Source organism: Diplotaxodon limnothrissa, linkage group LG14, assembly GCF_057381915.1.
Source record: "Diplotaxodon limnothrissa isolate DT_005_m linkage group LG14, D_limnothrissa_male_GT1.1, whole genome shotgun sequence".
Classification (NCBI taxonomy): domain Eukaryota; kingdom Metazoa; phylum Chordata; class Actinopteri; order Cichliformes; family Cichlidae; genus Diplotaxodon; species Diplotaxodon limnothrissa.
In genome coordinates this window covers 25,230,152-25,256,215 of record NC_140609.1, presented here as the reverse complement: position 1 = coordinate 25,256,215, position 26,064 = coordinate 25,230,152, and the positions used below count along the sequence as shown (strand labels likewise).

General features: G+C 40.9%; 1 protein-coding gene across 2 annotated transcripts in view; it reads left to right on the top strand.

The window, feature by feature from the left end:
* The window catches only part of LOC146618908 (syntaxin-1A-like), an 85,059-nt gene that overhangs the window by 51,986 nt on the left and 7,009 nt on the right, over nt 1–26,064 (top strand). For both annotated transcript variants that reach the window (XM_085371580.1, XM_085371579.1), the window contains exons 4-8: nt 11,604–11,678; nt 14,860–14,933; nt 15,477–15,585; nt 25,704–25,777; nt 25,871–26,005. In XM_085371580.1, coding sequence (XP_085227706.1) covers nt 11,604–11,678; nt 14,860–14,933; nt 15,477–15,585; nt 25,704–25,777; nt 25,871–26,005 — 467 coding nt within the window. The remainder of the gene's footprint in view (nt 1–11,603; nt 11,679–14,859; nt 14,934–15,476; nt 15,586–25,703; nt 25,778–25,870; nt 26,006–26,064) is intronic.

The following is a 26,064-nucleotide window of genomic DNA, read 5'->3' as shown; positions in this document are numbered from 1 at the left end:
TCATTTGCAGGCTCTTTTGTATCTGACAATCAGACTGCAAGTAAAAGAAACTTAGCGTCTTCCCATTTTGATGTTTGATCAGAAAACTGAGAAACTGCAACTTGTCAGTCACTTATTAGGTGCACGGTAAAGCGTTCCCGCCCTTGTCACCCTTTTTTGGCTTTAATAGAGAGCATAAAATCCAAACTACGCATCACACTGTAATAATTGAAACTTATGATTGAGTAACTGGAGGTCATAGATCACATGAGCAGTGAGAGCTTTTCTTATAGACTGTCATACAACCAAAATTTACAGGTTGACATTTTTGCTGGTGCCCATTGGAAAGAATACAGAGTTAACAATCTGATGCATTCCCTTACTTTTGCCATCCCAGAAGCTATGTCCATATTTTCTTCTGCTTCTTCATCTGCTTGTTAATCAAAGCTTTGCATTGTCCTCCCATTGACCAAATCATCCAACATACTGTGTGCGTCCTTTGCATCTGCTCTTTTTCCTGCTCCTGGTCTTTATACAGCCAGTCTGTTTTTGCTGGTTTGTGAAATGCGTCCACAAATTTACATATATATTTTATTTCTCCCTGAGTTTGTCTTATCACAAACTCTGCAGAAGTAGTTGTGTGTGGCTTAATTAGCAAGAGAAACACACACCAAGGAGAAGAAGGCATCATTTTCTATTCAGTCCTACACAACTGTCCTGTTCTCTGAGTTTGAGATTTGCTGTTTGTCTGCATAAATAGCCAGCCTGGTGGCTCGGTGGTTAGCACTGTTGCTAAGGTCCTGAGTTCAATTCCACCATCGGGGTCTTTCTGTGTGGAGTTTGCATGTTCACCCCGTGTTTGCATGGGTACTCTGGCTTCCTCCCGCCGTCCAAAGACATGCAGTTAGTGGGGATAGGTTAATTGGTTAATCCAAATTGGACATAGGTGTGCATGCGGGAGTGAATGTGAGCGAGAATGGTTGTCTGTCCCTGTGTGTTAGCCCTGCGACAGACTGGCAACCTGTCTCTCGCCCTATGACAGCTGGGATAGGCTCCAGCGCCCCCCACAACCCTGAAAAGGATAAGTGGAAGCGAATGGATGGATGGTCTGCATAAATATGACATCAGCAGATTTTATTACTAGTTCTAAAACTCATAGAACCCAATTAAACAATGAATTTACAATATTATACTTTTTTACATATGAATGATGAAAGTTTTTTTTAAATTAAGCCCTCAAACAGAGACGATTGAAGTAAAAATGATTCTATCACTATCACGCGCTTGAAAAGGTGCGACTTTTGAAGGCAGACATTCTCTGATTTGTTGTTCCCTTTTTCAAACGTGAAAAAAATCCCCTGTGAATAGTTAGCGGGTTTGCAGGCAATTCAGTGTCTTCCATGCAAACTACAAGCGACTGCAGCAATCTGCTAGTGGCCAAAGCAATCGCAGAGAGATTTTAGGCTCAGTGTGCCATGTATCTCCTTGCAAACAGTTTTACCTAGTGACTACCAACAACCTCAACCAACCGCTCACAAACATCACATCACAACCTGTTACTCGGGCCTACAGGTTTATTTCAAGTTGTAATCATTTATGAATGAGCACAATGTTTTTATTTCAAGAACAATCAAAATCCCAACACATTTTAGAAAGTAAGAGTAAGAGGAATTCATGCTAATCAGTCATGAATGCTAATCAGACTGGAAAATGTTACAAATCTGTCTCTAAAGACTTTAGATTTCACCCATCCACAGTCAGACAGATTGAAGTTCAAGACTCCAAAATGACGAAAGACCTTCGCACATTGATTAATGTTCATGAGTCAACGATCAAAAGAAACTGGTGTGTATGTGAAGACTGCAAGAAGCTCATCTTGCAGTTTGCTTAAGATCGCAGGAAGAATCCATAAAGTTGTTTGAACAATGTTTTATGAACCGATGAAATTAATATGAAACTTTATGTTTGGAGAAAAGGAACAAAGACCGCACTCCAGCATGAAAACTGCCATTGTCATAGTATTATCATGGTTTGGGTTTATTTTGCCACAACTGTGCAAGAATAGCTGCCCATGATTGATGGAGCAAGACATTTTGAAATATTATAGCTATTCTAAGGATGATGTCTGTGAACTGAATCTTACCAGCAGGCTTTGCAGCAAGACAGTAACCCTCAGCACATCAGTTGTATTACCAAAGAAAAATAACAATGGTGTTTTAGAACAACCAAGTCAAAGTCCTGACCTTAAGCCAGCAGAAATGTTGTTAAATGTCCTGAAGTGAGCAGTTCATGTGTGGAAACCAACCATCTCAAAGATGAATGTGTTCTGATCAAATTTCTGACCATTCTGATCCGAATGGGTTAAAATTCTTCCACATTGATGTGCAGGACTGATAAGCAGCTACTGCGGCACAAGTTGGCTGCACCAGATACTGAAGCAGAGTTTCTCATGCCTTTTCTTCCTCACATATCTGTGAGAATCTATGTAAAGTCTGTTTTGGTTTCATTTGTTATTTTTTTTATTTACACATATATTCACAACATATAGCTGTTGTCAATAGTGGGACTTGCTATATTGACATTTAAAATGAGGGATGACACAGAAGGTTAGCCCCCAGCTGCCTGATGTCATGTATCGGTGATGTGTTCAGTCCTACACAACTGAAACTAATCAGCCTTATGAAGAAGTGTGCACATGTCCACATGCATGCATAGCACATACACTGTTATTTTGCCTTGAAGCTCTCAGCCCACCACCTTAGTGTTTGACCCTGACAAACTCAGTATTTGCTGTTGCCACAGGCAGCAAAATTAATTGCAAGCGATATGGGCTTATTCAAACACATACCAAGGATCTAGTTCCCAATTGCTCATTTCCTGAGTGGAGTAGCTATTTCTTGGTACTCTAACTTGTGCTTTCTTTTTCTTTTCTTAAAAACATTGGTAGGTTATTATTTATTGTAGCTGGAGAGTGTTGATATGGTAGACTTACATTAATTCTGTGTTTTTTCCCACCTTTAATTTCTTTTATGAAATAGAGACTTACAAATGTAAATGAAGGGACAGAATACATGATCTCACTTTATATGCATAGTCCTCTTAAAAGAACAATTTTAAACCCCCTTCTTTTCTTCCACATCTACTTTTTGTAAACTCAAGAGAGTGAGTCTTTCCATTATGAGTTTTTTTTGTTTTGTTTTTTTTTATCTGGAAAATGATCCTGTGCTCACGGTTCTATTCCCGAGGTTCTCGTTCTACATCTTTCAGTTGCTATTAATTGGATTTTTGCCCAGTGTTTGTGCATCACATTTCAAAAAGACGCTTGAATATATCCTAAATTTTTTTTGTTTCATTTCGTTTACTGAAACAGGTATTTTCTGGCATTTCTTAAACACAATCTCCTGCAAGGATGTGCGTCTGGATCAGTGATACACATCATGAAAAGGCTTTTCAGGCTTGAGCTTTAAGGAAGTCTTTGGTGATACAATAAATTTATTGTTGGCTTTTCTTTTTTTTTTTTTTAATTTATTGGTAAAAAAAAAATAGATTCAGATTTATTCTTGATGTGTTTGAAGCTAGACTTTAGGGTGATCAGTGTGTTTGCTGTCCGTGTAATGAAAATGTTCCACTTTGCTGTTTAAAAACAAACAAAACAAAAATGCTGTATGTGAAATGACACCTATCAGCCAGCACTCTGTGTGTCCACAGCTTTGTCTCACTGAGCTGTACGTACCACAGGCTGATGTCTGCTGATATGGAAATGCATCTGTTAAGCAGATTAAAGTCTTGTAGTGCTTTGCTGATCAGTCTATAAATGGTTTACCATCTTTTGCATTATCGCATCAGTGAGGGTTTGTTTGAATGAGCTCCTGATTAGGATTTAGATGAAATGGTATGGTATGAATGGTATTATTCAGTGTCACTAAAATCCAAATATAACATTCTCCTTTCAGAGTTCAGTTTGCCATCCATGTGGGCTTTTCTGACTGTCCGTAATCATTAAAATTATATCCCAGACTGCCATGAGGAGCATTCATATAATATGGATCTGTATTGTAGCTTCAGAGGAAGAGATGATGATGATTTCACATTTCTCAGTTTCTTTCCCATCAGAGATATGTGCAAATATTATATTTCAGTAATTGAACATGTAGCAGTGATTGAAGTATTCCTCGTACTGTGTAATCAAATTATCCACTGAGGCTGTGTCTCTAATTGGGTTCAGATGTTTAGCACGAATTTTAGTTTAGTGGGGCTAAAACTGGCCGTTATTTATCGTTGTGATTTATTCAGCTTTAAAAAGGAGGGAACTACGCAGAAACAAACTCATTAGAAAGAACTACTGCAGGCGGTTTGTTTTGATTGAATAGGTTGACCGGAATAACTTTTTAGAAGAATCTTTTATTCATGCTGGCCTCCTACAGCTTGTTAACATATGGAGATTTGGTTCTTTTATGGCATTAAGATGATAAATGAGTTTCTCACCCCCTTGCAATGTGCTAAAAATGGCAGTTAATGCTCCAGGGTAGTGTGTGTGTGTGTGTGTGTGTGTGTGTGATAGAGAGAGGGAATATGTGTGAAAGCTTTTCCATTTTCTCTGACTTGCGGGACTCAAATGATTTGTATTTCCAGATGAAACCTGGGGCCCGTTCTTCGTACCTCGCTAAGTAGGTTAGCCGGATTAGATTGTTGACGATTTCGCGTGATCCTGGATCAGTCGGTTCCCCGAAGCTCATCCGGGACTTGCTGTCATAGCAACAGAGCCGTAAGCGTAAACCTGCTCGGGAGCAGGTTTACTTTATGTAAACAGGATTAGATCGCGGCCACGCAGGTATGTCCGCTTCATTTATACGAAAGCAACAGCGATAAATAAATAACATCAATGTAACTGAAGATAATGCAGCACTTGATCCTTTTATTGATGTCACACAGATACATACAGGTCATTTCCTAAAAAAGGGAAATGTACTATTAACATCCTATTACATGTATGTGATTATTACAGATGTAAGTCATATTTCAGAGTAGTAATTGTAAATTACTTCGTGTAATCAAGATGAGAGACCACGGCTATAAAAGCGAAGGTGGATTTGGGAAGTCTGTCGCAGCCATGTCCTGTCCGTTTACGCGACCAACCCATTGCGGAAGGTGCAAGATTGATAAGGAGAGTCCTCAGAATTCAGCGTATATTGCGGGACAGACAGGATCCTTTAGCTCAGCGCGACAGTGTGCTCATAGAGAGATATCGATATTCCCGTGAGGGTATTATTCACTTAACCAACTTGTTGACGAGGGGGTGCAGGACCACCACCTGTCTTTTTTTGCTCTGCCCTTTTCTTGGTTGCTGTTATAAACAAACAAACAGATTATTTCAGGGTCTCTTTCCAAGAGACGAAAAGCAATATAAGTGATAAATATTACCATTCTATAGAATATTCTTATATTTCACTTTTACTTGTTCCCATGTTCTAGTGGGTCCTGTTGTGGCTCTAATGTGAAAGAGGATATAATATAACAATATAATATAATGTAATATAATATTGGATAATATAGTGTGATATGATAAATCTACCCTACCGCCTACTGGTGTTGGCCAGAGGGGCCGATGGCACGATATGGCAGCCTGGCTTCTGTCAGTCTGTCCCAGGGCAGCTGTGGCTACAACCGTAGCTGCCTCCACCAGTGTGTGAATGTGAGAGTGAATGAATAGTGGCATTGTAAAGCGCTTTGGGTGCCTTGAAAAGCGCTATATAAATCCAATATATTATTATTATTATTATTAAATTACTTACGAGTTTAATTTGTCAGCAACTTTCTGCCAGCCCTCTCTCCTTGCTTTTGCAGCCTTTGCAGTGTTCCCTTGCGTTCTGATTAAACTCTGAAACTCCTGAAATCCCTCACTCAAGAGTTCTTGCTCTGCTGCCGAAAAATACCGAGCCGAGCGCGCTCCTTCGACATTTTCGCCGACCAATCAGAGGGTTGCCGATCAATGTTTCTACTATCGATGCGTAGCCCCTTTTACGACACCCAGTGATGTCACATTACTGCGTCCAGCTGTAGTAATCGTCAACAGCAGGTGTGTTCGGGGAACCGGATTAGCGAGCTCACGGTTAGCGCGATGATTTGATCTTGGATGTGTCATTTGATCTTGGATGTAGTAAGCGACGTACGAAGAACGGGCCCCAGAGGTGTTCTGTCCATGCCCTGATGGGTCAGGTTGTTTTTGGCATCACAGAGGGGGCAATTCAAAAAAAAATCTCCAAAGAACATTGGGCAACAATTCCTACACAGTGATGTGACAAACTCACAATTATCACAGATCTTGATTGGAGTTCTTATCTGGTTTAGGAGGGAAGTGCTTTTTCACACAGGGTCAAGTAAGATCGAAGAGCTTTTTTGTCCTTTAATAAATGAAATAATGCTTTCAAAGCTGCACTTTGTATTTATTCAGGTTATGTTTTCCTAAATTTTAGCATCTGTTTGATGATCTGACACATTTAAGTGTGATAAATATGCATAAAACTAAGAAGCCAGGAAGGAAGCGAATACTTTTTCACAGCACTGTAAATGTTATTATCTCCCTGCTACTTCCTCCACTGCTGTCGTTGTCATAAAGCAAATGATTAACAACGTACTTTCTAATATGAGGCCATGCAATTATTTCACTGTAACAACGAAATAGCATGCCCTAAATAAATTGAGGTTAATTGAGGTTGTGTTGGTGATGAATGCACATGGAAAAAATTATGAAAATGCACTTCTGCACATTTATAAGAAAATGTAGATCCATATATGAAAAAAGATGAATTCTCTTCAGTGTAAATGGATGTATTCAGCCTTTAAACAGGCAATGGTTAATGCTTCAGTGGCCCTTTTACATGGAAAAAGCCACAAATTTGACTGCTACAGAAAATAAATGTATTTCCAGTGCCTTTTTCACATTTGTGATAACCTGAACATGGAAAGCACTTGAGTGGGCCCTTCACTGCTGCTGACTTTTGAAGGTTTCACTGAAGAGAAAAACTTCCTTTGTGCTCACAAAATAAATTTTACCTTTTTCCCTGTTTCCTATAACATATTACACTGATTTGACCTGAAACTAGCAAATGTTTCAAGTCTTCATCGTTGATCAAAGCTACACCAGTTGTTCCAGTTCTAGTACCCGCTGTTTTCTCCATTTGAACATTTTCTGCGTATTAAACGATCAGTACAAACTGCCGGCAGAGATTTTAAATGTATTAGTAACTCCATCATCTATATCAAATTTATACAGTATATACTAAAATATACTAAATTCATCTTGTTGTAGGCCAGATTTTTCATCCATCGTGATTTGATTTATTGCTACGATCACATCTTTGTCCTCACCAGGGGTCTGTTACGGCCCTAGCAGGGCCTCTCTCTCTCCTGAGGGTGCCTGTGTGGGCGTGTCCCACTACCTCCTGCCTGAGGTGCCACCTTTCCCTCCTGTACAGCTGACTCCCATCAGCAATTAAGGGTATTTAAGCCCAGAGCAGGGTGAGCTCTGGGCCAGAGTGCCATTTTGTGTGGGTACAGCTAGTGAGCTGTGTAGTGTGGTGTCCAGCTAGTGAGCTGTGTAGTGTGTTGTCCAGCTAGTGAGCTGTGTAGTGTGTTGTCCAGCTAGTGAGCTGTGTAGTGTGTTGTCCAGCTAGTGAGCTGTGTAGTGTGTTGTCCAGCTAGTGAGCTGTGTAGTGTGTTGTCCAGCTAGTGAGCTGTGTAGTGTGTTGTCCAGCTAGTGAGCTGTGTAGTGTGTTGTCCAGCTAGTGAGCTGCGCTTTCCTTTTGACTTTTTGCTTTATTTGACCAACGCCTGAGTTTTGTTTGTGTTTTGTTGGTGTTTTATGGTGATAACGGCTTGTCCGTCTCTTTTAGTTGACTTACTTCAATAAAACTGTTTTATTTAAACTGTTTCGCCTCCTTGACTCCTTTTTCTGACCCGGTCACTTTTGTTACTTCCCCCTCACCGCCTAGACCCCCCCCCCCCCCCCAGGGGAACGTAACAAGTGGGGGCTCGTCCGGGATCGTTGAAAAGGGAGTTCTGTGTTGGATTTGGTTTTTTTTTTTTTGATTATCTCACTTTGTCACCTTTTTAGAGATTCACAACTTCCCAGTTTAGTTAGGTGAGTGTCCAGCTGAGCTTTGTTTTAAGTTCTTCCTTCGGGCACTCTTTTGTTGTTTTGCTTTTTTTATTTTCGGAGTAATCCTGGGCGGGGATTAGTTCCCTGTTGGGGGTAGGCAATTCAGGGCCCCGGTCGCTGAAGTTCTGCCTTTCAAGTTGCCTCGAGCCCAGCACGCTCCAGAAGATAGGTAGGTAAAGTTTGTTGTGCTTAGGAACTGGGTAAGTTGTGTTTGTTTAGTGTATACTGCAAGAGGTAAGTTGGTCAGTTAAAGTAAGTTGTGTAGTTTTCCATTAATCGGTTAATTATTGGGTAGTCTGCGTGAGTTGGCAGACGGGTGTGGCAGTGGTCCTAATTAGGTGGTGTGTTTCTAACCCTTCACCATCCCCAAAATGGTTGACAAAGCTGCTAGTGTACAGGTGTCTAGAGGCTCGTTTGTGAGCAATAACATTCACCTGGTTCCAGACTTCTGTGAATCCAGTGTTCACAGCTTTTTCAGTGTGTTCGAACGCCTGGCAACTGCACTGCAGTGGCCTCAAGATGTGTGGGGGGTGATGTTGCTGTGTCGGTTGACAGGTAAGGCTCAAGAAGCGTGTTCTGGTCTGTCTAGGCAGGACGGCCTGGTTTATGGAAAGATCAAAAGTGCCGTCCTCAAAGCCTATGAACTGGTACCTGAGGCCTATAGGCAGCATTTTCGAGGGTTGGAGTTGGTGCAGGGACAGTCCTATCTTGACTTCGCCAGGGAGAAGGCGAGGCTCTTTGATAGGTGGTGTGCGGCAAGCCAGGTTAATGATGTGGGGTCCATACGTGAGCTTATGCTGGTGGAGGATTTTAAAAACTCTGTTCCTAAGTCTGTGGCCCTTTATTTAAGTGAACAGAGGGTTACAACTCTACAGCAAGCTGCCACCCTGGCAGATGAGTTTAAGCTGACTCATACAGCAAGTGCGGTAGGACAGGATATCCCTCTGCACTATAGCGCAGCCTGGACAGGTAAAAGTGGGCCAGCTAAGATGGAAAATGCAGTTATGGTGTTAAGATCTAGGCCCAAACTGTGTTTTTTCTGTCACAAGCCTGGCCATGTGGTTGCCAATTGTGTCAGACTGGCACTCAAACAGAAAGCCCACTCAACACGAAAGGGGCCTGTTTTGAGTAAAGTCAGTCGTGGCTCTCAAACTGACAAGCCTGCCAGGCCTACTAAAAGGCTAAACCTGGAGCACAGTTGCTCAGTAGCACCCCGTAATCAGTGTACGAGGCCAACTAACCCTGAGCTGCCGCTGGTTGACCCTTTCTCCGGTTCATGTTTAAAACCACCATTCAGACCTGCACCCCTTGCTAACAGTCATGTCTGTGTTTCAGTGAAGCCTGCTAGCTGCCTGCTGGGTTCTCCACACGTGATGGTTCGAAGCCCTGGCTATCCCATGGGACACTGTTTCGAGGGTCTGGGGCCACTCTCTGGCAATGTTGTGAACCCACTGAGATGGGATTGGCAGTTTCCGCAGGAAATGCCTAACCGTTGTTATGGGGTTTGGTAGGTGGAAAGCCTGCAAAATTCGTCATGAAACAGTTATGGACTCATTTTTGGTTATGGTAATTTGACAAACCATGGGTTTGCATTTATGGGAGGGGGTGTTACGGCCCTAGCAGGGCCTCTCTCTCTCCTGAGGGTGCCTGTGTGGGCGTGTCCCACTACCTCCTGCCTGAGGTGCCACCTTTCCCTCCTGTACAGCTGACTCCCATCAGCAATTAAGGGTATTTAAGCCCAGAGCAGGGTAAGCTCTGGGCCAGAGTGCCATTTTGTGTGGGTACAGCTAGTGAGCTGTGTAGTGTGTTGTCCAGCTAGTGAGCTGTGTAGTGTGTTGTCCAGCTAGTGAGCTGTGTAGTGTGTTGTCCAGCTAGTGAGCTGTGTAGTGTGTTGTCCAGCTAGTGAGCTGTGTAGTGTGTTGTCCAGCTAGTGAGCTGTGTAGTGTGTTGTCCAGCTAGTGAGCTGTGTAGTGTGTTGTCCAGCTAGTGAGCTGCGCTTTCCTTTTGACTTTTTGCTTTATTTGACCAACGCCTGAGTTTTGTTTGTGTTTTGTTGGTGTTTTATGGTGATAACGGCTTGTCCGTCTCTTTTAGTTGACTTACTTCAATAAAACTGTTTTATTTAAACTGTTTCGCCTCCTTGACTCCTTTTTCTGACCCGGTCACTTTTGTTACTTCCCCCTCACCGCCTAGACCCCCCCCAGGGGAACGTAACAGGTCAAAGTAGGAAACTTTGTAGGACCAGGTAAGATCATTACTTACTTTGGCACACAAACTAATGCCTTGATTTTTCTTCATGGCAGTACTCTGTAGGAAGAAGAAAAAAGAAACGGTACCTATTGCAGTTAACATGTGCAAGCCCCTTAGGGTCTCCACCATTATTTGTGTGGCCATTCTTTAGCTTGTAGTGGTCCTGCCACTCTTTGGCTCTGCACCGGCTCCACACTCATTGATCTGTATCTTTGTCTCTATAATATAAATGTGAATATTTAACAGTGTAAACCTGGAAAGAAGACGAAAGACTGCAAGAGAAAAGGGAGGATGTAGTTACTCCCTATAGAAAAGAAGCATTAACCCTCCTGCCATCCTTTAAAAAACTCACACCCATCACCCTAGGGACCATTCTCAGCCACGCCATAAAAAGACCATATATCCATATTTTATTCCACTTTAAATTAGCCAACCTTGTAAAACTACTTCTCCCTGAAATATTCATGTAAAGTTTTAATTATATTTTCGTTGTTTTAACCCTTCAAATCCCAGTGTTATTACATGAGCGCCCTGTGTTATAAGCCCCAAAAACCAAAAAACGAAACTAAATATTTCCACAAAAAACCAGTTGAAGTAATATGTGATTGTCATTATAAGTAGGCCTTTAGATGGACCAAAGATTGGCACCAACATACATTTTGACCTGCCATTATTTTTTTTGCATTTTTTTTGCAATTTAAAAATTAAAACTTCAAGGCCCTGAGTCTTCATTGACATCCAAGAAAAGAAGAAAAAATAAAATCATATGATGATAATTTGGGGTTGAAAAATAGCGTTTATAATGGAAGTCAATGGGCAGAAAATGGTCCCCAGGGTGATGGGTGTGGGGATTTCTGCTGCTCAGCCATTTTAGGCTGATTTAAGGAATTCACACTGGAATATTAACATTGACAGGTAAAAACTATCCTGTGGCAAGTTTGGTTATATTCCACTGAACACAGTGGAAATGGCAGCCATTTAACACATAGCAGTGGCACAAAAAGGTCCCAAGAAGGCAGGAAGGTTAAAGAAGGATGAATTGTGCTGCTGTGGACTGAAAGTGATGAATGTTTGTCTCTGTTGGGAGCGACACTTCCTGTGTGTCAGTATGGAGTCGGTGCCTGTGAAATCGTATTTCCCAGTGGTTTATGTGCTTGGCTGAGTTAGTATGTAATCCACTAACACATCCTCTCCTTTTTGTCTCATCTCCTCTCAGAAACTAAAGCTGAACTTGAGGATCTTATGGCAGACATCAAGAAGTTGGCCAACAAAGTACGCTCCAAGTTAAAGAGTGGGTATACTTTCTTTCTCTTTTCGCCTGCCAGAGCCGCTACTATTATTTTCTATGCTGCTTCAACTTTTTTGCATTTGTTTAATTTATTTAAATGTGCCTTGTTCTGAGAATTAGTGACCAGTTGGTTCCCAAAACTCTGATTGGCATCCAAAAATTATTGCACTTTTGAGTATGACAGTATTTTTATGTAATAAATGCTCAAAATTGTTTTATTGTCTACAAGGATGTGAGGAATTTTCTAATAACTGTGAATGAAACTACCAGGAGTAAAATGTTTAATTTCTATCTCTTTTTTTTAAAGCAAAAAGTCTGAAATATTTTAAGGTTGCAGTTTCTCAGATTTTGCAGCTTTTCCTTGACTTACATCACTGTAAACTGAAAAATGAAGGCTTTGGACTGCCAACATGGGACTAGAGAGATTCTGACAAGCATTTTCAATGTGTTAGCAAACTGAATATCTTAATTTCATACATTAGAGACCAATTAACTGGTTAATGACCATGTAAAATAATTTTCTTGCGCTGTTTATTATATGTGTGCACAGTGGTTTATCTCGTGGTCCTGGTACTTTCTTAGGATCGGCGAGATGGTAACAAGTGAGACATAATGAGACAGTGAACTGTATAGCATTTGGCAGCTGACAGACGACTTGGTTTACACTCATAGATTCAGTAAAGAAACGGTATACTCTGTATTAAAGGAAGATAAATATATACTTCGGTGCACAGAACTAGAAGATGATTGCCTTATCCTTCATCTGGCATGCCTACAGCCTGGAGACACAAAGATAAGCATACATATATGTATCGGGAGGCACACGCTTGACAAAGTGCTGTCAGGCAGACCAGGCCTTGCATCACAGTCCACTGTGTCACTCCAGTTCACGTCATTTGATGCCACAGGATACCTTTGTGTTGCTGCTTTCTGTGTGTTTCACTGAGTGACCTCAGAGTGCACCCTATGATAGATCCTGAAGAGGGAGCAACAGCAGTTACTTTTTATATATAGTAGGAGAAATAATTATTTGAACCCCTTGCTCAGTTTGCTCGCTGGAATTAGCAGTCTCTAATTTTTATGATAGTTTCATTTTATTGGAGAGAGACAGAATATTGACCAAAAACACAGAAAAAACAACACATAAAAGTTAGAAATTGATTTCCATGCTGTTCAGTGAAATAAGTATTTGATCCCCTCCTACCTTGCGGGAACTCAGGCTAGCATAGATGTAGCATACAAATCAGAATCAGTGAATCAACTCATTATGTGCATAAAGCACACCTGTCCTGACCTCTTCACCACCATGGGCAACATCAAATAGCTGTCAAAGGACATCAGGTACAAGATTGTAGACCTGCATAAGGCTGGAATGGGCTAAAATACCATCAGCAAGAAGCTGAGTGAACACTATATACAGTGGGGCAAAAAAGTATTTAGTCAGCCACCGATTGTGCAAGTTCCCCCACCTAAAATGATGACAGAGGTCAGTAATTTGCACCAGAGGTACACTTCAACTGTGAGAGACAGAATGTGAACAAAAAAGGAAAAGGCTATGAATAAGATAGGAAATAAATATGAAAAATTAAAAAGGGTAAATTTAACTAGGAAGGAATAAAATATAAATTAAGGTTAAAAATGAAATAACTGTACAACACAAATTAGAATGAAGGGTAAATTTAACTGGGAAGAATAAGATAAAGATAAATATATAAATTAAAGTTGAAAATAAAATAACTGTACAACAAAATACACAATATAGAACTATATAAGAATGTATGAAGAAATCTAAATATAAATAAATATATACACAATAACAGCAGCTGTACAAGTATTAACCGGAAATGAAGAATATAGTGACCAGTGTTGTGCAAAACCAAAGTCCAGAAAGTCCAGTGTGTGTGTAAGAACCATATGTGTGGGTCAGTACATTTATTATGAGTTATCATGTTTTTAACACCCTATGAGCTGTGATAGTTTGTTATACTGAAGCTGTGTGTATAAATAGAAACGAGCACAGAGCCTTACAGTAACAAGTCAGGTGTAGCTGCACATCTCACTGTAAGATGTGTCCATGAAGGTGTAGCAGCCTTCATCAGCCATCTAATCCCATCTTAAATGAAAAACTGGATTTAAATGAAAGCTACATCTCTGTATATTTCAGCAACAGTACTTCCCGTGGCCTCTGATGGCCTTTCATTTACGTTATTATGCTCGGCAGCATCTTCCTGATGTGTGACAGCGAAGAAGCAGCCAAGAAAAAGTGACTATTACACACTAACATGTCACTGGAAAACTAGAACGGGAACAGTCACCCCAGTAATTTGTACCTTGATGAATTTCTTAATAGTCACTGCTTCTTCCACATCATCAATTATTCATCTGAGTGACTGATTTGACGTATAATTTGTTAATCTTTGTGTCATGCATGTATGGCAATCTTAGTGCATTACTACATTATTATACGTAGATATAATAACCACCCCCGGGTTATAATTATAGTTTAATACATAGATCATAGATCACATCCTCTTGATTACAGGTGTTGAATTAGAATTTGATTCCCCTATTGACAAAGTGTCCAGCACTTTCACTGCCAGCTTCACAAGCATTGACCGAATGCGGTAAAAAATTCACAGCCTCCAGAGTGTTATTGATTATGATTTGACCTCCTAGCCTTTCCTCTTGTAACAGTTCATCCTTTCCCTTGTCCACCTTGTAACACGGTATCTCAAAAACAAATAGCTGGATTTCTAATAAATTTGGATGTGTATGTTTGTGGTCTCCAGATATTGAATTCTTGTATTTTTAATAACCTCTGGACCGTTCTTCTTGCTCTAGCCTCAGGACAAAATGCCAGATCTGCACACAAAATGAACTGCCGTTCCTCATAATCTATTTAGCAGAGTACCATGAGGATTTGCGAGCACAGTTCTGCTCTCGTGGTTACAGTTCATTTTTGATTTTTATTAACCTCCTCGTCTTTCCTCTGGTATCATCAACGGATTCGTACCCTTATTTTCACTACTACTGAACAGCTAAATCATTGGTATCTTTGTTAATTCATCTAATCTGTACGTTGTGTATGATTTAATTAATCTCTACAGGCAGACAGCATTGGAGGCTTTATTCAAAGAGAGCAGCTGTCTGTTGATCAAATGTGTACTTTTGTGCATTTGCCCAGGTATCCAACAAACCATTGAGCAAGAGGAGGGGCAGAACAGGTCATCGGCCGACCTGAGGATACGTAAAACACAGGTACAGTTCAGGGAAGCAGAAGAATCACAGCTGTGCTCCAGTTGCATCTTACTGCATGACGGTGAGCCATATTTGAGTACTTTAGTTAACACCCTCCCCACTCTGTGAGGACATCGCTGGATTTCTCTCAGACAATCAGCAAAGATGAGACAACTTCACAGATGAGGACATCATGGCATTCAAACCCCCAACTCTAACCGTAATCACAAATAAAACTCACATGTGAGAGGTTACCTCCTCCCATTACAATGTGGATTAATGGTGTCTATCAAACAGCACATGAAAATATCAAGTGTTTCTGTTAGTATTCATAGTATAGTATTATACTCACTGCTTTGAGTATACTTGTTGGGCCTATTTGTCCTATTTCCATTCTGAACACGCTACATTTGCATATAATTAGTGTGTAATATGCAGTTGGTACACTGCTACACTCCTGTTCACGTAGCATTGACTTTATTCTTACTTCTCTTATTTACTGTCTGGCGCCAGCATCAGTCGGACTTAGGTGAAGTGGTTTGTTGTTTCTCCTTGTCTCTGCAGCACTCCACACTGTCCCGTAAATTTGTCGAGGTGATGTCAGAATACAACACCACTCAGTCGGACTACAGGGAGCGCTGCAAGGGACGCATTCAGAGACAGCTGGAGATTAGTGAGTAGACCCAGGAGACTAAAGCCACCGCCACCCCTCAAACTGTGACTGTACCTGTGTGAACACTGCACAGATTCAGAACATCTACATCTATTTTCATAGCCCGGATAAAAACATCTTAATTGTTGTTCTAATTTGTATTTTCTATCTGGTTTGTCTGATCCCACCTAGAACACACCCTCTTATCGTACAGTATAACATCTAACTCTTGTGTAGGTGTGCTGTTGCTACACTGTGAACAAAATGGTCAGCTTTAGTCATCTCTGTCATAATCACTTTTCCCACATTTCCTAGCATGTGTTTTATCCTCAGGCCAAGCATCGTCCTCTTCATATCTGTCCTCCCTCTTATTGCTCAGATGTTGAATTCATGTTAATTAGGCTAAAAATGAGATCTGCATCCTTTTTTTCCTGAACTGTTTATCCAGCGTAGGGGAGATGGAGCTTATCCCTGCTGGCACTGGGGCCTAAAGCAACATTCATGCCTACATTCACACCTACATCAATATACAATAACCAATTAACCTAACATGCATTTTTTTGGACTATGGGAAGAAGCCAGAGAAGCCTTGGAGGACCCACACAGGCACAGAGAGGGTCTCAGTTGGCGGTGACGCACTCCTCCTTCTTATTCTTCCTTCAGCTGCTCCCTTTTTGGGGTCACCACAGCAGATAATGTGCCTTAGGCCATGTCCACACTAAAACGTTTTCGTTTGAAAATGCATATTTTTCTCTCCGTTTTGGCCTTCCATCCACACTGAGACGGCGTTTTGGTCAAGGAAAACGGAGCTTTTTGAAAACGTTCTCCAAAGCGGATACATTTGAAAACGCCGCTTTTGCGACGCAGTGTGTACAGCGAACCAGGAGCCTTTTCGAAAACGATGACACATTTTAGTCATGTGATGTAGTCATGTGACCAATTAAACTAAGATAGCGGAGGGCATTGCACATCAGTTGTTATGTTTGCTCTCAATTTTGACAGCCCTATTAAAGACTAATATTAGTTTGTACATGTAGATAGCTTTTCTTCAAATTCTTTAACTCTCACTCGCTTTTCCAACGTTGTACTTTTGTGTTACTCGCAGCAACAACTCCACCTCATTGTTAGTCCATTTAAAAAATTCGCTGCTTTTCCTCAACATCTTGCGCTTCACGCATGCGCAGTACTGGAACGTAAGTGTTTTTGGCCATTGTGGACGCACAACTCTGTGAAAATGAATGAAAACAATAGTGTGGATGCGGAGCGTCATTCTATTCCTGGTATCCTTTGCCACACCAACAGTCTGCATGACCTCCTTCACTACATCTGTGAACTTTCTCTGTGGTCATCTTCTTCTCCTCCTGCTTAACAGCTCAGCATCAGTTGCCCCGTGCATCCACCATCTCTTCTCTGACCATGTCCAAACCATCTCAACTTTGTGTCTTTAAATATGTCTCAACAATTGTTAACCTGAGTTATCCCTCTCATGCACTCATTTCTAATTATCTGGCCACTGCCAGTGAAAATCTTAGCATCTTTAGGTCTGTTACCTCCAGCCAGACCTCCTGTGTTTTTATCAGCGCCACCATCTATAAAACATCGATCATAGCAGGTGTCACCATCTTGCACACACTGTTACTGTTGCTGTTATCTTTCTGTCACAAATCACTCCTGACACTCGCCTCCACACACTCCACCCTTCCTCTACCATCCAGCTGTGCTACTGTACCCATTTTCTGCCACTGTGTGCAGACTTGAGGTGTATTCACCATTTTTGAAAGAGCTTTAGTATTTCTGCACACTGTTTACCACACACTATGACCCCTCAAACCTCAATTGATTGACTTGATCAAATTCAATCAGAGAAACTTGTGTAGCGAGAAGCGTTGTAATTCTAGGCGCAGGTTCTTTTGACATTTTCTGTTTTCAAGGTTTCTGCTTTTTTAAAAAAAATTCCGGCAGGAGGAAAACTTCATCATCGCAACATCTCGCAGCTGCTCCAACAGCTTCCAGCACATCGTTATTCATAGAACATTCGCTCAGCTGGGCTGACATTCAAATTTAATTTATAAATATATTCAGTTTATTCACTCTCAAAGTCGCATTTGAATGTCTTCAGCTTAAACTTGAACACACACACGCACACATAAAACAATACAAATTGGAGAGTGTGTCCAACCATTATCATCCCACAGAATCATCAGTAACACTTGTGGAGAAAAGACTACAAAATGCAGTCTTTTCTTAATTTTGTTTAGAGAGAAATTTCAGTTTCCCACACCCATATTTTATTTTGAATTGTTTTGTGTAGTGTACCAAAACAACCACCCTCACACTGAAACCACTTTCCAAAACACATAGATCACCAACACCCACACCCATATGCATGCACATGCCAGGTTGCTGCAGCTCAGATCTGAGCTCATCTCACTCGTGACACGCTGTATGTGTAATGTGATTTGACAGGTATTAGCTGTAGGCGCTGGGCTCCTGGACCAGGCACCTCGCATGGCCTCTGTCACAGCATCCTGGCAGACCGCACTGTGCCAGCTGCCCCTAACAATCATGATAGAGTCACCTTTATAAAAACACACATGCACACGAGCATCCAGAGACAGTGACTCATGTAATAGCAAGAGCAGAGGAGAGCAAGGGCAGTTATGTTGCACGGCGCTTGGCATAGATGTCATTTCCTCTGGCCATCTGTCAGTTTAGATGGACACATGCAACCAGTCTGTATGCATGAGCTCCACCCAATATATGTAGACTACAACAACAACAACCGTGCGCAAAAAAGAACAACGCAAATCCACTAGTGAAGTTAAACACACGCATGTGACTCACTTTTTCCTTGAGCTCATCTAGATCCATTTGGATTTGATTTGTCAGCTGGTGGAGTCACAGGAGGCCTTAGTTGATCTCACCTGTCGTCAAGGAAGGGATTAGTTAGAGAGAGAGAGCACAGAGATGGAAAGAAAGATCGGGAAATCATCAGTATGAAATAAAGACGGACTTGGAGTTTAGGGATTTAAGAATGAGAAGAAGTCCATAATAGTTGAATCTAACACTGTTTAAATCATTTAGGGTCATGTAGCAAGTGGCCTTTTTCTGTTGTGCCTGCACCTTTGACATGTGTATGTGTGCACGTCTGTGAATCAATGAGAGTGTGTCACACAGAGGGAAACAGTCTGCTCTGTCAGACCGAGTATTGATGTTCCCTCTGCTGCTCATCCCCTTTCCTGTTCACTCCTACTCAAACCCGCTGGGTACATGCATGAAAAAGAAAACAGGAAAGGTACACTGTCATGTAAACACGTTGTTGTCCAGACAACATTTTTGCCCCTGATCAACAGTGACTCTAAAAAAGTCTTTCTTGAAGCAAAGCTTCAAGAAAGCTGCTATTAGTAACGGTGCCGAGAAGTTATTTCGGGTAATTGAGAACAACTTTCTTGCTTTAAAACAAGGTTCATAACTTCTTGTCGTCCTTATGTTCTTCTTTCCTATGTCTTTTACAAATGAGCAAAATTGGTAGTATTGGTGGTGTTTAGTGTTTCTGGCTCGTCCCGCAAAAACGCCTGTCATGTCAAGTTATGTGAAGGCTACAATAAACCCATAAAACAATACATTTACTTATGTGTATCTTTGCCTCAAGTGTTAGATTTATCTGCGACAACAGCCGTGAACCTCAGCTGTGCACTCATGTCAGTGCATGAAAACACTTATCATCTCCTTTAACTGCCGTCTTTGGTGTTTCCTCCACAGATTTGTTGTCAGAATTTTTTTTGAGTACCTTATAATGTCCTAAATAAAGTCCTAAATAGATCTAGATGCATCATTTCTAATAAAAATGCATTTCTATTCTTCTGGAATTTTATCTCTATCAATAAAATTTGGGCAACACCGCTGTGTGTTGTGGTGTTTAGCCCCATTGCCTCACAGCAAGACGTTTTTGAGTTATGCAACATTTCTGTGTGGAGTTTGCATTGTCTCCCCATGACTTTTACTTCAGGAACTCTTTGGGACTGTGTGAACACATGCATGTTAGATTGATTGGTGACTTTAAGTTGATCTTAGATGTGAATGGCTGTGTGTTTCTTGTTAGGCCTGTGGTACATGTCTAGGGTTTACCCCGCTGGGTTAGGCTCCAGGCCAACCGCAACCCTGAAATGGATAAGTGAAAGAAAATGAATGATTGATGAATACAATTTTTGGTTTTCAGACCTGAACTCAAACAGTTTTAATGTATCGGAGACACATTATTAAAACCATAAAACTGTATGCTATTTTCACTTAAATCATCGTCAAGCCTGTAGACTCCTGGTGGAGCATAGGGCTGCAACAACACCGCGCCAACGGACTCTGTTCTGGACCGTTCTCTTCAGCTGGGTCCACGTCATTCTGGGTCCACGGTGGCCTTTACTTCACTCTTTTCACTAGAAAAAGAGTAAGAATTAATTTGTTAGTGATTTTAAACCTTTAGGTTATCCAGTTTTATACTTTTAAGGTAGAGACAGGCTCTGTTTTTTGATTTTAGGATTCATGCTCAGCTAATACAGTATGTTTTCATATTCAAAAGCTGAATATTAGAGAAATATAAATCTTTACTATTTCTTGCAAGACAGCAAGTGAGTGCATTTTACAAATGCTGAACTAACCCATGGAATTTCAGCTAATCTTTTAAAGCACTTTGATATGAGTTTAATCCACTGTGTTTGCATTTTAGTTTACTATTGATTGAGAATGCATATTTTGATATGCTATTTTGCTTCCATTATTTTGCAGCAGTGAGCAGAGAGGCCAGGCCAGCAGGGTGGAGTGGATGTTGGTCACAGGCATTGCAGGGTCTCTTTGACATTTGATTGTTGTGTTTTATTTCTCAGTGGACGCTCTTTTAGCTTAGGAGGAGCGCGCTTGCAACGCCAGCGGAAAAGACAGAGATGTACGCCACATACCTGCCTCGGGAACAAAAGAGATCGATCTCCTTTACATGGGTGCAGATCGGCAAAATGTACTAGAAAATTACACTTCTTGTTCTTGTGCCTGGTTGTGCAATTTGCCGTTTCTCTCTGCTTCTGGAGGGTCTCGCTTGATTTGTGTTATATAACAATGGAAATGAAATAATGCTGTTACTGGTAGCAACATAGTATCAATGATTTAATAGCCCATAAACACCATGGGTGAAGTGAGACTTCTTGGCTTCATATTAGGCTTCTCAGGGTTTAGGTCTCCATGGTAACAGCTAAGAGCCTCCCTCAGAGACTGTCATGGCTTAAAACAAAAAACTATGAGGAACGTGTGTGTGTGTGTGTGTGTGTGTGTGTGTGTGTGTAGGAAGTGAGATAAATAGTGTAGGGTAGTGTGCCTCAATTTTTTTTTGTCTTCATGATTATGCATGACTCATTGTCACTCCTCTCTGACCCTCCTCAATGTTGTAGTTTTAGTCTGATGTTAGAGCGATTATTATCAGAGAGGACTGGAAACCAATCACAGCGATGTAGTGAATGTGGCCTCTCGCTCTTCTTTGTGCCTCGTTCTCATCCTCCCATTTGTCATGCTGCTAAAATGTTATTGCTCAACATGTCTCTTAAGCATGGTAATGAAACTGTGCAACCACTTACTCACAACTAAATGAAATTCATTGGTTTGATATGGATATGAAGTTTGAATTGCACATGATGCGCTCTGTGTATATAAAGAGAAGTGTGAATGGACACTGCCATGGATGCTTGCGTGCGGCTTCATCAAAATTCTGTTCGTGAAGGCAATCATCGGCTCTGACTCCCGACCATCATCAGTCACCATCACGCTACCTGCTCTGTCTCTGAGGCCCCACAGCAACCACCAGTCTTCATCACACGCATTCTCACACACGCTGATTAGATCATGAATCCAGATTTTGTTGCCTCTAAAATCCCCTCCCAGGGGTCCAGTGGTGAGAAAGAATGAGAAGAGTTCACAAAGCAAGCTGTGCAGGTCTGTTACTTTAAGCTACTGTGAATGAATTGAGTTGTGTTTTTTCTAATTATTTGAAATTTTAGGAGCTGGAGTTATTTGCCTTTTTCCAAGAATTTCAAGTTAATAAAATCATCGTTAAAAGCAAAGCACAAAGTGTCAAACTACTATCTCGCTACACTCTTTTTAATATCACACAGAAGAACTGGTCACACCATGTCAGGGTTACTATAAATTTCTTTGATCTACAAAACAATTTCCCCAAGGAGTTCCAGTTTCAATAGTCTTGAGTTCAATTTGACTCATTTTATTTATATAGCACCAACAGCAGTCATCTCAACGTGTTTCATATTGTAAGGAAAAAACAAACCTTTCAATATTAGACAGAAAAGTCCAATAAACACCACCTCCAGACAGACAAATTCTCTTTTAATGGGAAGAGACCCCCTGCCATGGCCGGGGAGGGATCAGGGAGGGGCGACCATCTGCTGTGACTGCAGGGCTGAGGAGAAAGAGTAGAGAAAAGAAACTATAGAAGAGACACGTTAATGACCGGCATTAGTGGCATGTAAACACATCAGGAGTGAAAAGGGGCGAGTGGAGAAGAGCTCATTGCGTCATGGCAAGTCTGTCATTCCCTGCCTTTACCAGCACTGCTAAGGGATGCTGCAGGGTGACGTGATCCATCCTTAACTATAAGCTATGAGTCAAAAAGGAATTTTTTGAGCCTAATCTGGTTGCACAGGAGAGGGGCCTGATAGCTGCCTTCCATTACTTTTGCAAACTGTGGGAACCACAAGTCACAATCTAGCAGTCTGAGAGTTCTCTGCTGGGGTGATACGTTGTGATGGGGCCTGATTATTCAGGACCTTGTATCTGTGCAGAAGGCTTTTAAATTCAGTTCTGAGTTTAACAGGAAAGAGAAACAGTCTCTCTTTCTAGTCGCTATTAGTAGTTTTTCTGTTATGTTTTAGATTTAATAAAGTCTGTTCAGGTTCAGCTTTTAGAAAAACCTGATAAGAGGGAATTACTAAAGTAGAACCTTGAAGTATTAAATGCATTAACAAGTTTTTCAGCATCACTCTTCAGCGTTTCTACTTTTAGCCGTGCTGCACATTTTACTGCGACAGACTGAGGTCACTATGTGTTGTAACTCATCAGCACGCCCTAACGCTTATTGATAGGTTAAGTAATGCTTTGATGCTTTTTCTTATTATAAAATACTTTAAAATTCTTTAATTTACTTAAGTGCATTTCTTCTTGGAGTGACGTTATACTAGCAGAAAATATAAAACTATTAATGATGGGCTTAGACATTTATAGATATTTCCATTAATGACCAGCTGAATAAATGTACCTAATTAAGTAGTTGGTGAGTGCATATAGCAGCTAATTATTACAGTATGTAGCAGACTAATAAAAAGACAGAAATTCTCTCTAAACTAAACCAATTTGAAGCACATAGTTCTTGGATGGGCTGTACCTCATAGAGGGTCATAATATTTGTCACATAATTCCATTAAAAATACTCCAGAAGGCACCAGCAGCACACACACTGTCATGGGGTCCAGCTCAGTGCCACAAATTAGTGGAGGCGAAGTCTTGCCGACAGCTATTGCTGATAACGTTCTGTCAAAGCAATCATAACTCTATCCCTGAACAAAATAAAAGGGAAGAAATAAATCCCCTGGAGAGATGTTTGAAAGCAGAAATTCACTGTAGAGACCCAAACCATTTTTGTACCAGGCTGTGAGCATGTTAAGATTATCTCTGGAGTAGTTAAAAGGGTAAGCAGCCTCAAGTGGCCACTAGATGAACTGCAGGTTTTTGGCACTTCCAGTTGGCTTCTTTTGTCAGCCCCTGTGGTTGCTGTTTCAGTATACCCCAGGAGCAGAAATGAGCTAAATACATTTATTAAAGTGCTGTATTAGCACAGTGTAATTTGAAGGGCTCTTTTATGTTAATTTATATCAGTTGCTGACAACCTCCAGTCATTGAGAATTTCCCGACATGTTGGTAAGTGGCTGCCTGAGCTTGCTGTAGTTGACCTGTAGTATACGACACTACAGGTCAACTACAGGGGACCGCAACAACCTGTTGGCGTTCAAAGCAATCACAAGAATGTTTCTGGTGTAGTACTACAACCTCTTTGCGAGCAATTTCATTAAAGCACAAGTAACGTGCACATTTTTCTCTAGCAAACTGTGATTGCCAGGCGATCACCCACTGGTCTCTAGGCCTGTGACGCTGAGGCCATAGGAGAAATGTTATAGATGGCGTGCTTTTTAGATCTTTTTCTAGACAGACATTGTGATGTGGCGCAGTAGGGAAGGAACAGGCAGAATTAATGATTTCCCCATAATATCCCAGCATGCCACAGCAGTGAACCAGTATGAAGAAAATGGAATGCAGCCATCATGAAGGCACTTGTGCTGTCCCTGCTGCGAGTCAAAATATCTGCTTTGAAAATGTTCAAAATATATTTCTTAGTGTTTTAATTTAATTTGTTAATCTTAATCCATTTTGCCTATTGGGCAGTTTTGATGATTTAAAATCATTTTTACAACAATATTTCTGAACTTTTTCTCTAAATGGCTTTTTCTTGTACTTCTATTTAGTAAAAAAGCTCAGTGTTTCTCTCACCACTAGTTTTTTTTTAATAGACAGTGTTGTTAGAAAGCTTTTAGATTTCTTTGGCCTGCTATTTGTTTTTGTTTTTTTAACCGTAGCCGAGAGAAGTTAAACTAACTGCTCAGCTCTGTACATCGAGTTACTATTTGATGGGTCATCACGTGTGTCATCACAGGGAAGAAAGGGAAAGTCCTGTATTCACATGCAACCCCAAAGAGGATTTAAAATGTGCAAAGGAAAGATTGGAAATGATGCTGATAGTGTCTGACTATGACTTACAGTAACAGTGGGGCAGTAATGGAGCCCAAGTGGAGCAGCGCTGCATGCAAACTCAGCGCTCAAACGAGAGTATTAGTGTAGGTGTAGGGAAATGCTTGTAAAGTAGGGCAACTCTGTCGGGGAAAATAAAGATGGATGAGGAGCAAACTCATCAGCAGAAAGAAGCCATAAGAAATGCTGTCACACAGAAAGAGATGGGAGATTGAAAATATTAAAGCAAACTTAATAAACTGCTAAATAAGTAGGTGATAGTTCTCCGTCTTCCTCTGCTCCTCATGCTAAGAAAACTACACAAGCCTCATATTCAAATGAATACGAGCCGTGTTTACTCATGTTCTGCCTGTCTGACAGTTGAAGGGGAAATGTCAAAAGATGATCAGCGAGTATCAGATTCAATCTCAGCTACTACAAATGAGATGCAGACTGATATCTCTGACTCAGCTGCAGTCGCTGAGCTACCGTGTGTGATTTGTCAAAAGCGAAAAAAAATCTAACTTGTAGGTTTTAGAGTAGCCACAGATCCTCGTTCAAACGTTAATGACACGTGCTGATAGGATTAAAGAAGAGAGACCGTGAATGTTTTGCTTCAAAACACATCAACAAATGGATATACACAGAGCAAAAAACTGAACTGTTAGTTTCTCGAGGTATTTTACACCATTAATCATGTTCACATTAGTGTGGCTGGATCAGAAAAATGCAAAACTTCTGGCCTGCAAATGTCAGAGATGTGGGGTTAAGTGCAATGAGAAGTCCGATGGCTCACTCCTGTAGTTAAGCAATATTTTAACTGTAGGCCCATTAATGTTTGAATTGCAGGGTTTATGGCTTTCTGTCTGAACCTTAGCTTGGAGATAATTTGAGATGTCTAGTTAAATACTGACAGATGTATGAACACATATTTACCCTGCGACATTCAGATCAGTTTTTCTATTATTACATCTGTTTTTAACCCTTTTCCTGCCTGGACAAATCTTTTACATATTACATCCAGTGTTGCCGTTCCTGTACAGTGGAGACGGATGGAGAGAGGATGGAAAATAAGTATGTGTAAAAGATGAGCAAACAGCTTTTATTTTAATTAATCCTCAAATTGGCATATAGACCAGGAGGGGATGACTGTTATCGTCCAGGGCGTTATATTAGTGTTTTATTAATATGGTCTTCATTCTCTTTGGAAACCTTTTAAATGAAATATCGATGCACCTACAGTTATCCCTAAAAGTTTAAGCAAGCTGGCGGTCTTTTTTTGAAGTTTGTGCGCTTTGCCTTTTTAGCTGGAAGAAACACAACAAACGAGGAGCTGGAGAGCATGTTGGAAAGTGACAATCCAGCCATCTTCACCTCGGGGGTAAGTCTTACAAAAAACAAAAAAGCAAAACATAAAGAATGCAGCGGGGGCGCACCTGTCAGTCACTACTTCCTTAATTTTGTACCTTCTTAGATAATTATGGACAACATCACCCAGCAAGCAATGAATGAGATCGAGACGCGGCACAATGAGATTATCAAGCTGGAAAACAGTATCAGGGAGCTTCACGACATGTTCATGGACATGGCCATGCTGGTGGAAAGCCAGGTGAAAACACTGATCTCTCTCTCTCCCTTTCTGTTTCTACAGCTGTGTTGCTTGAGTCT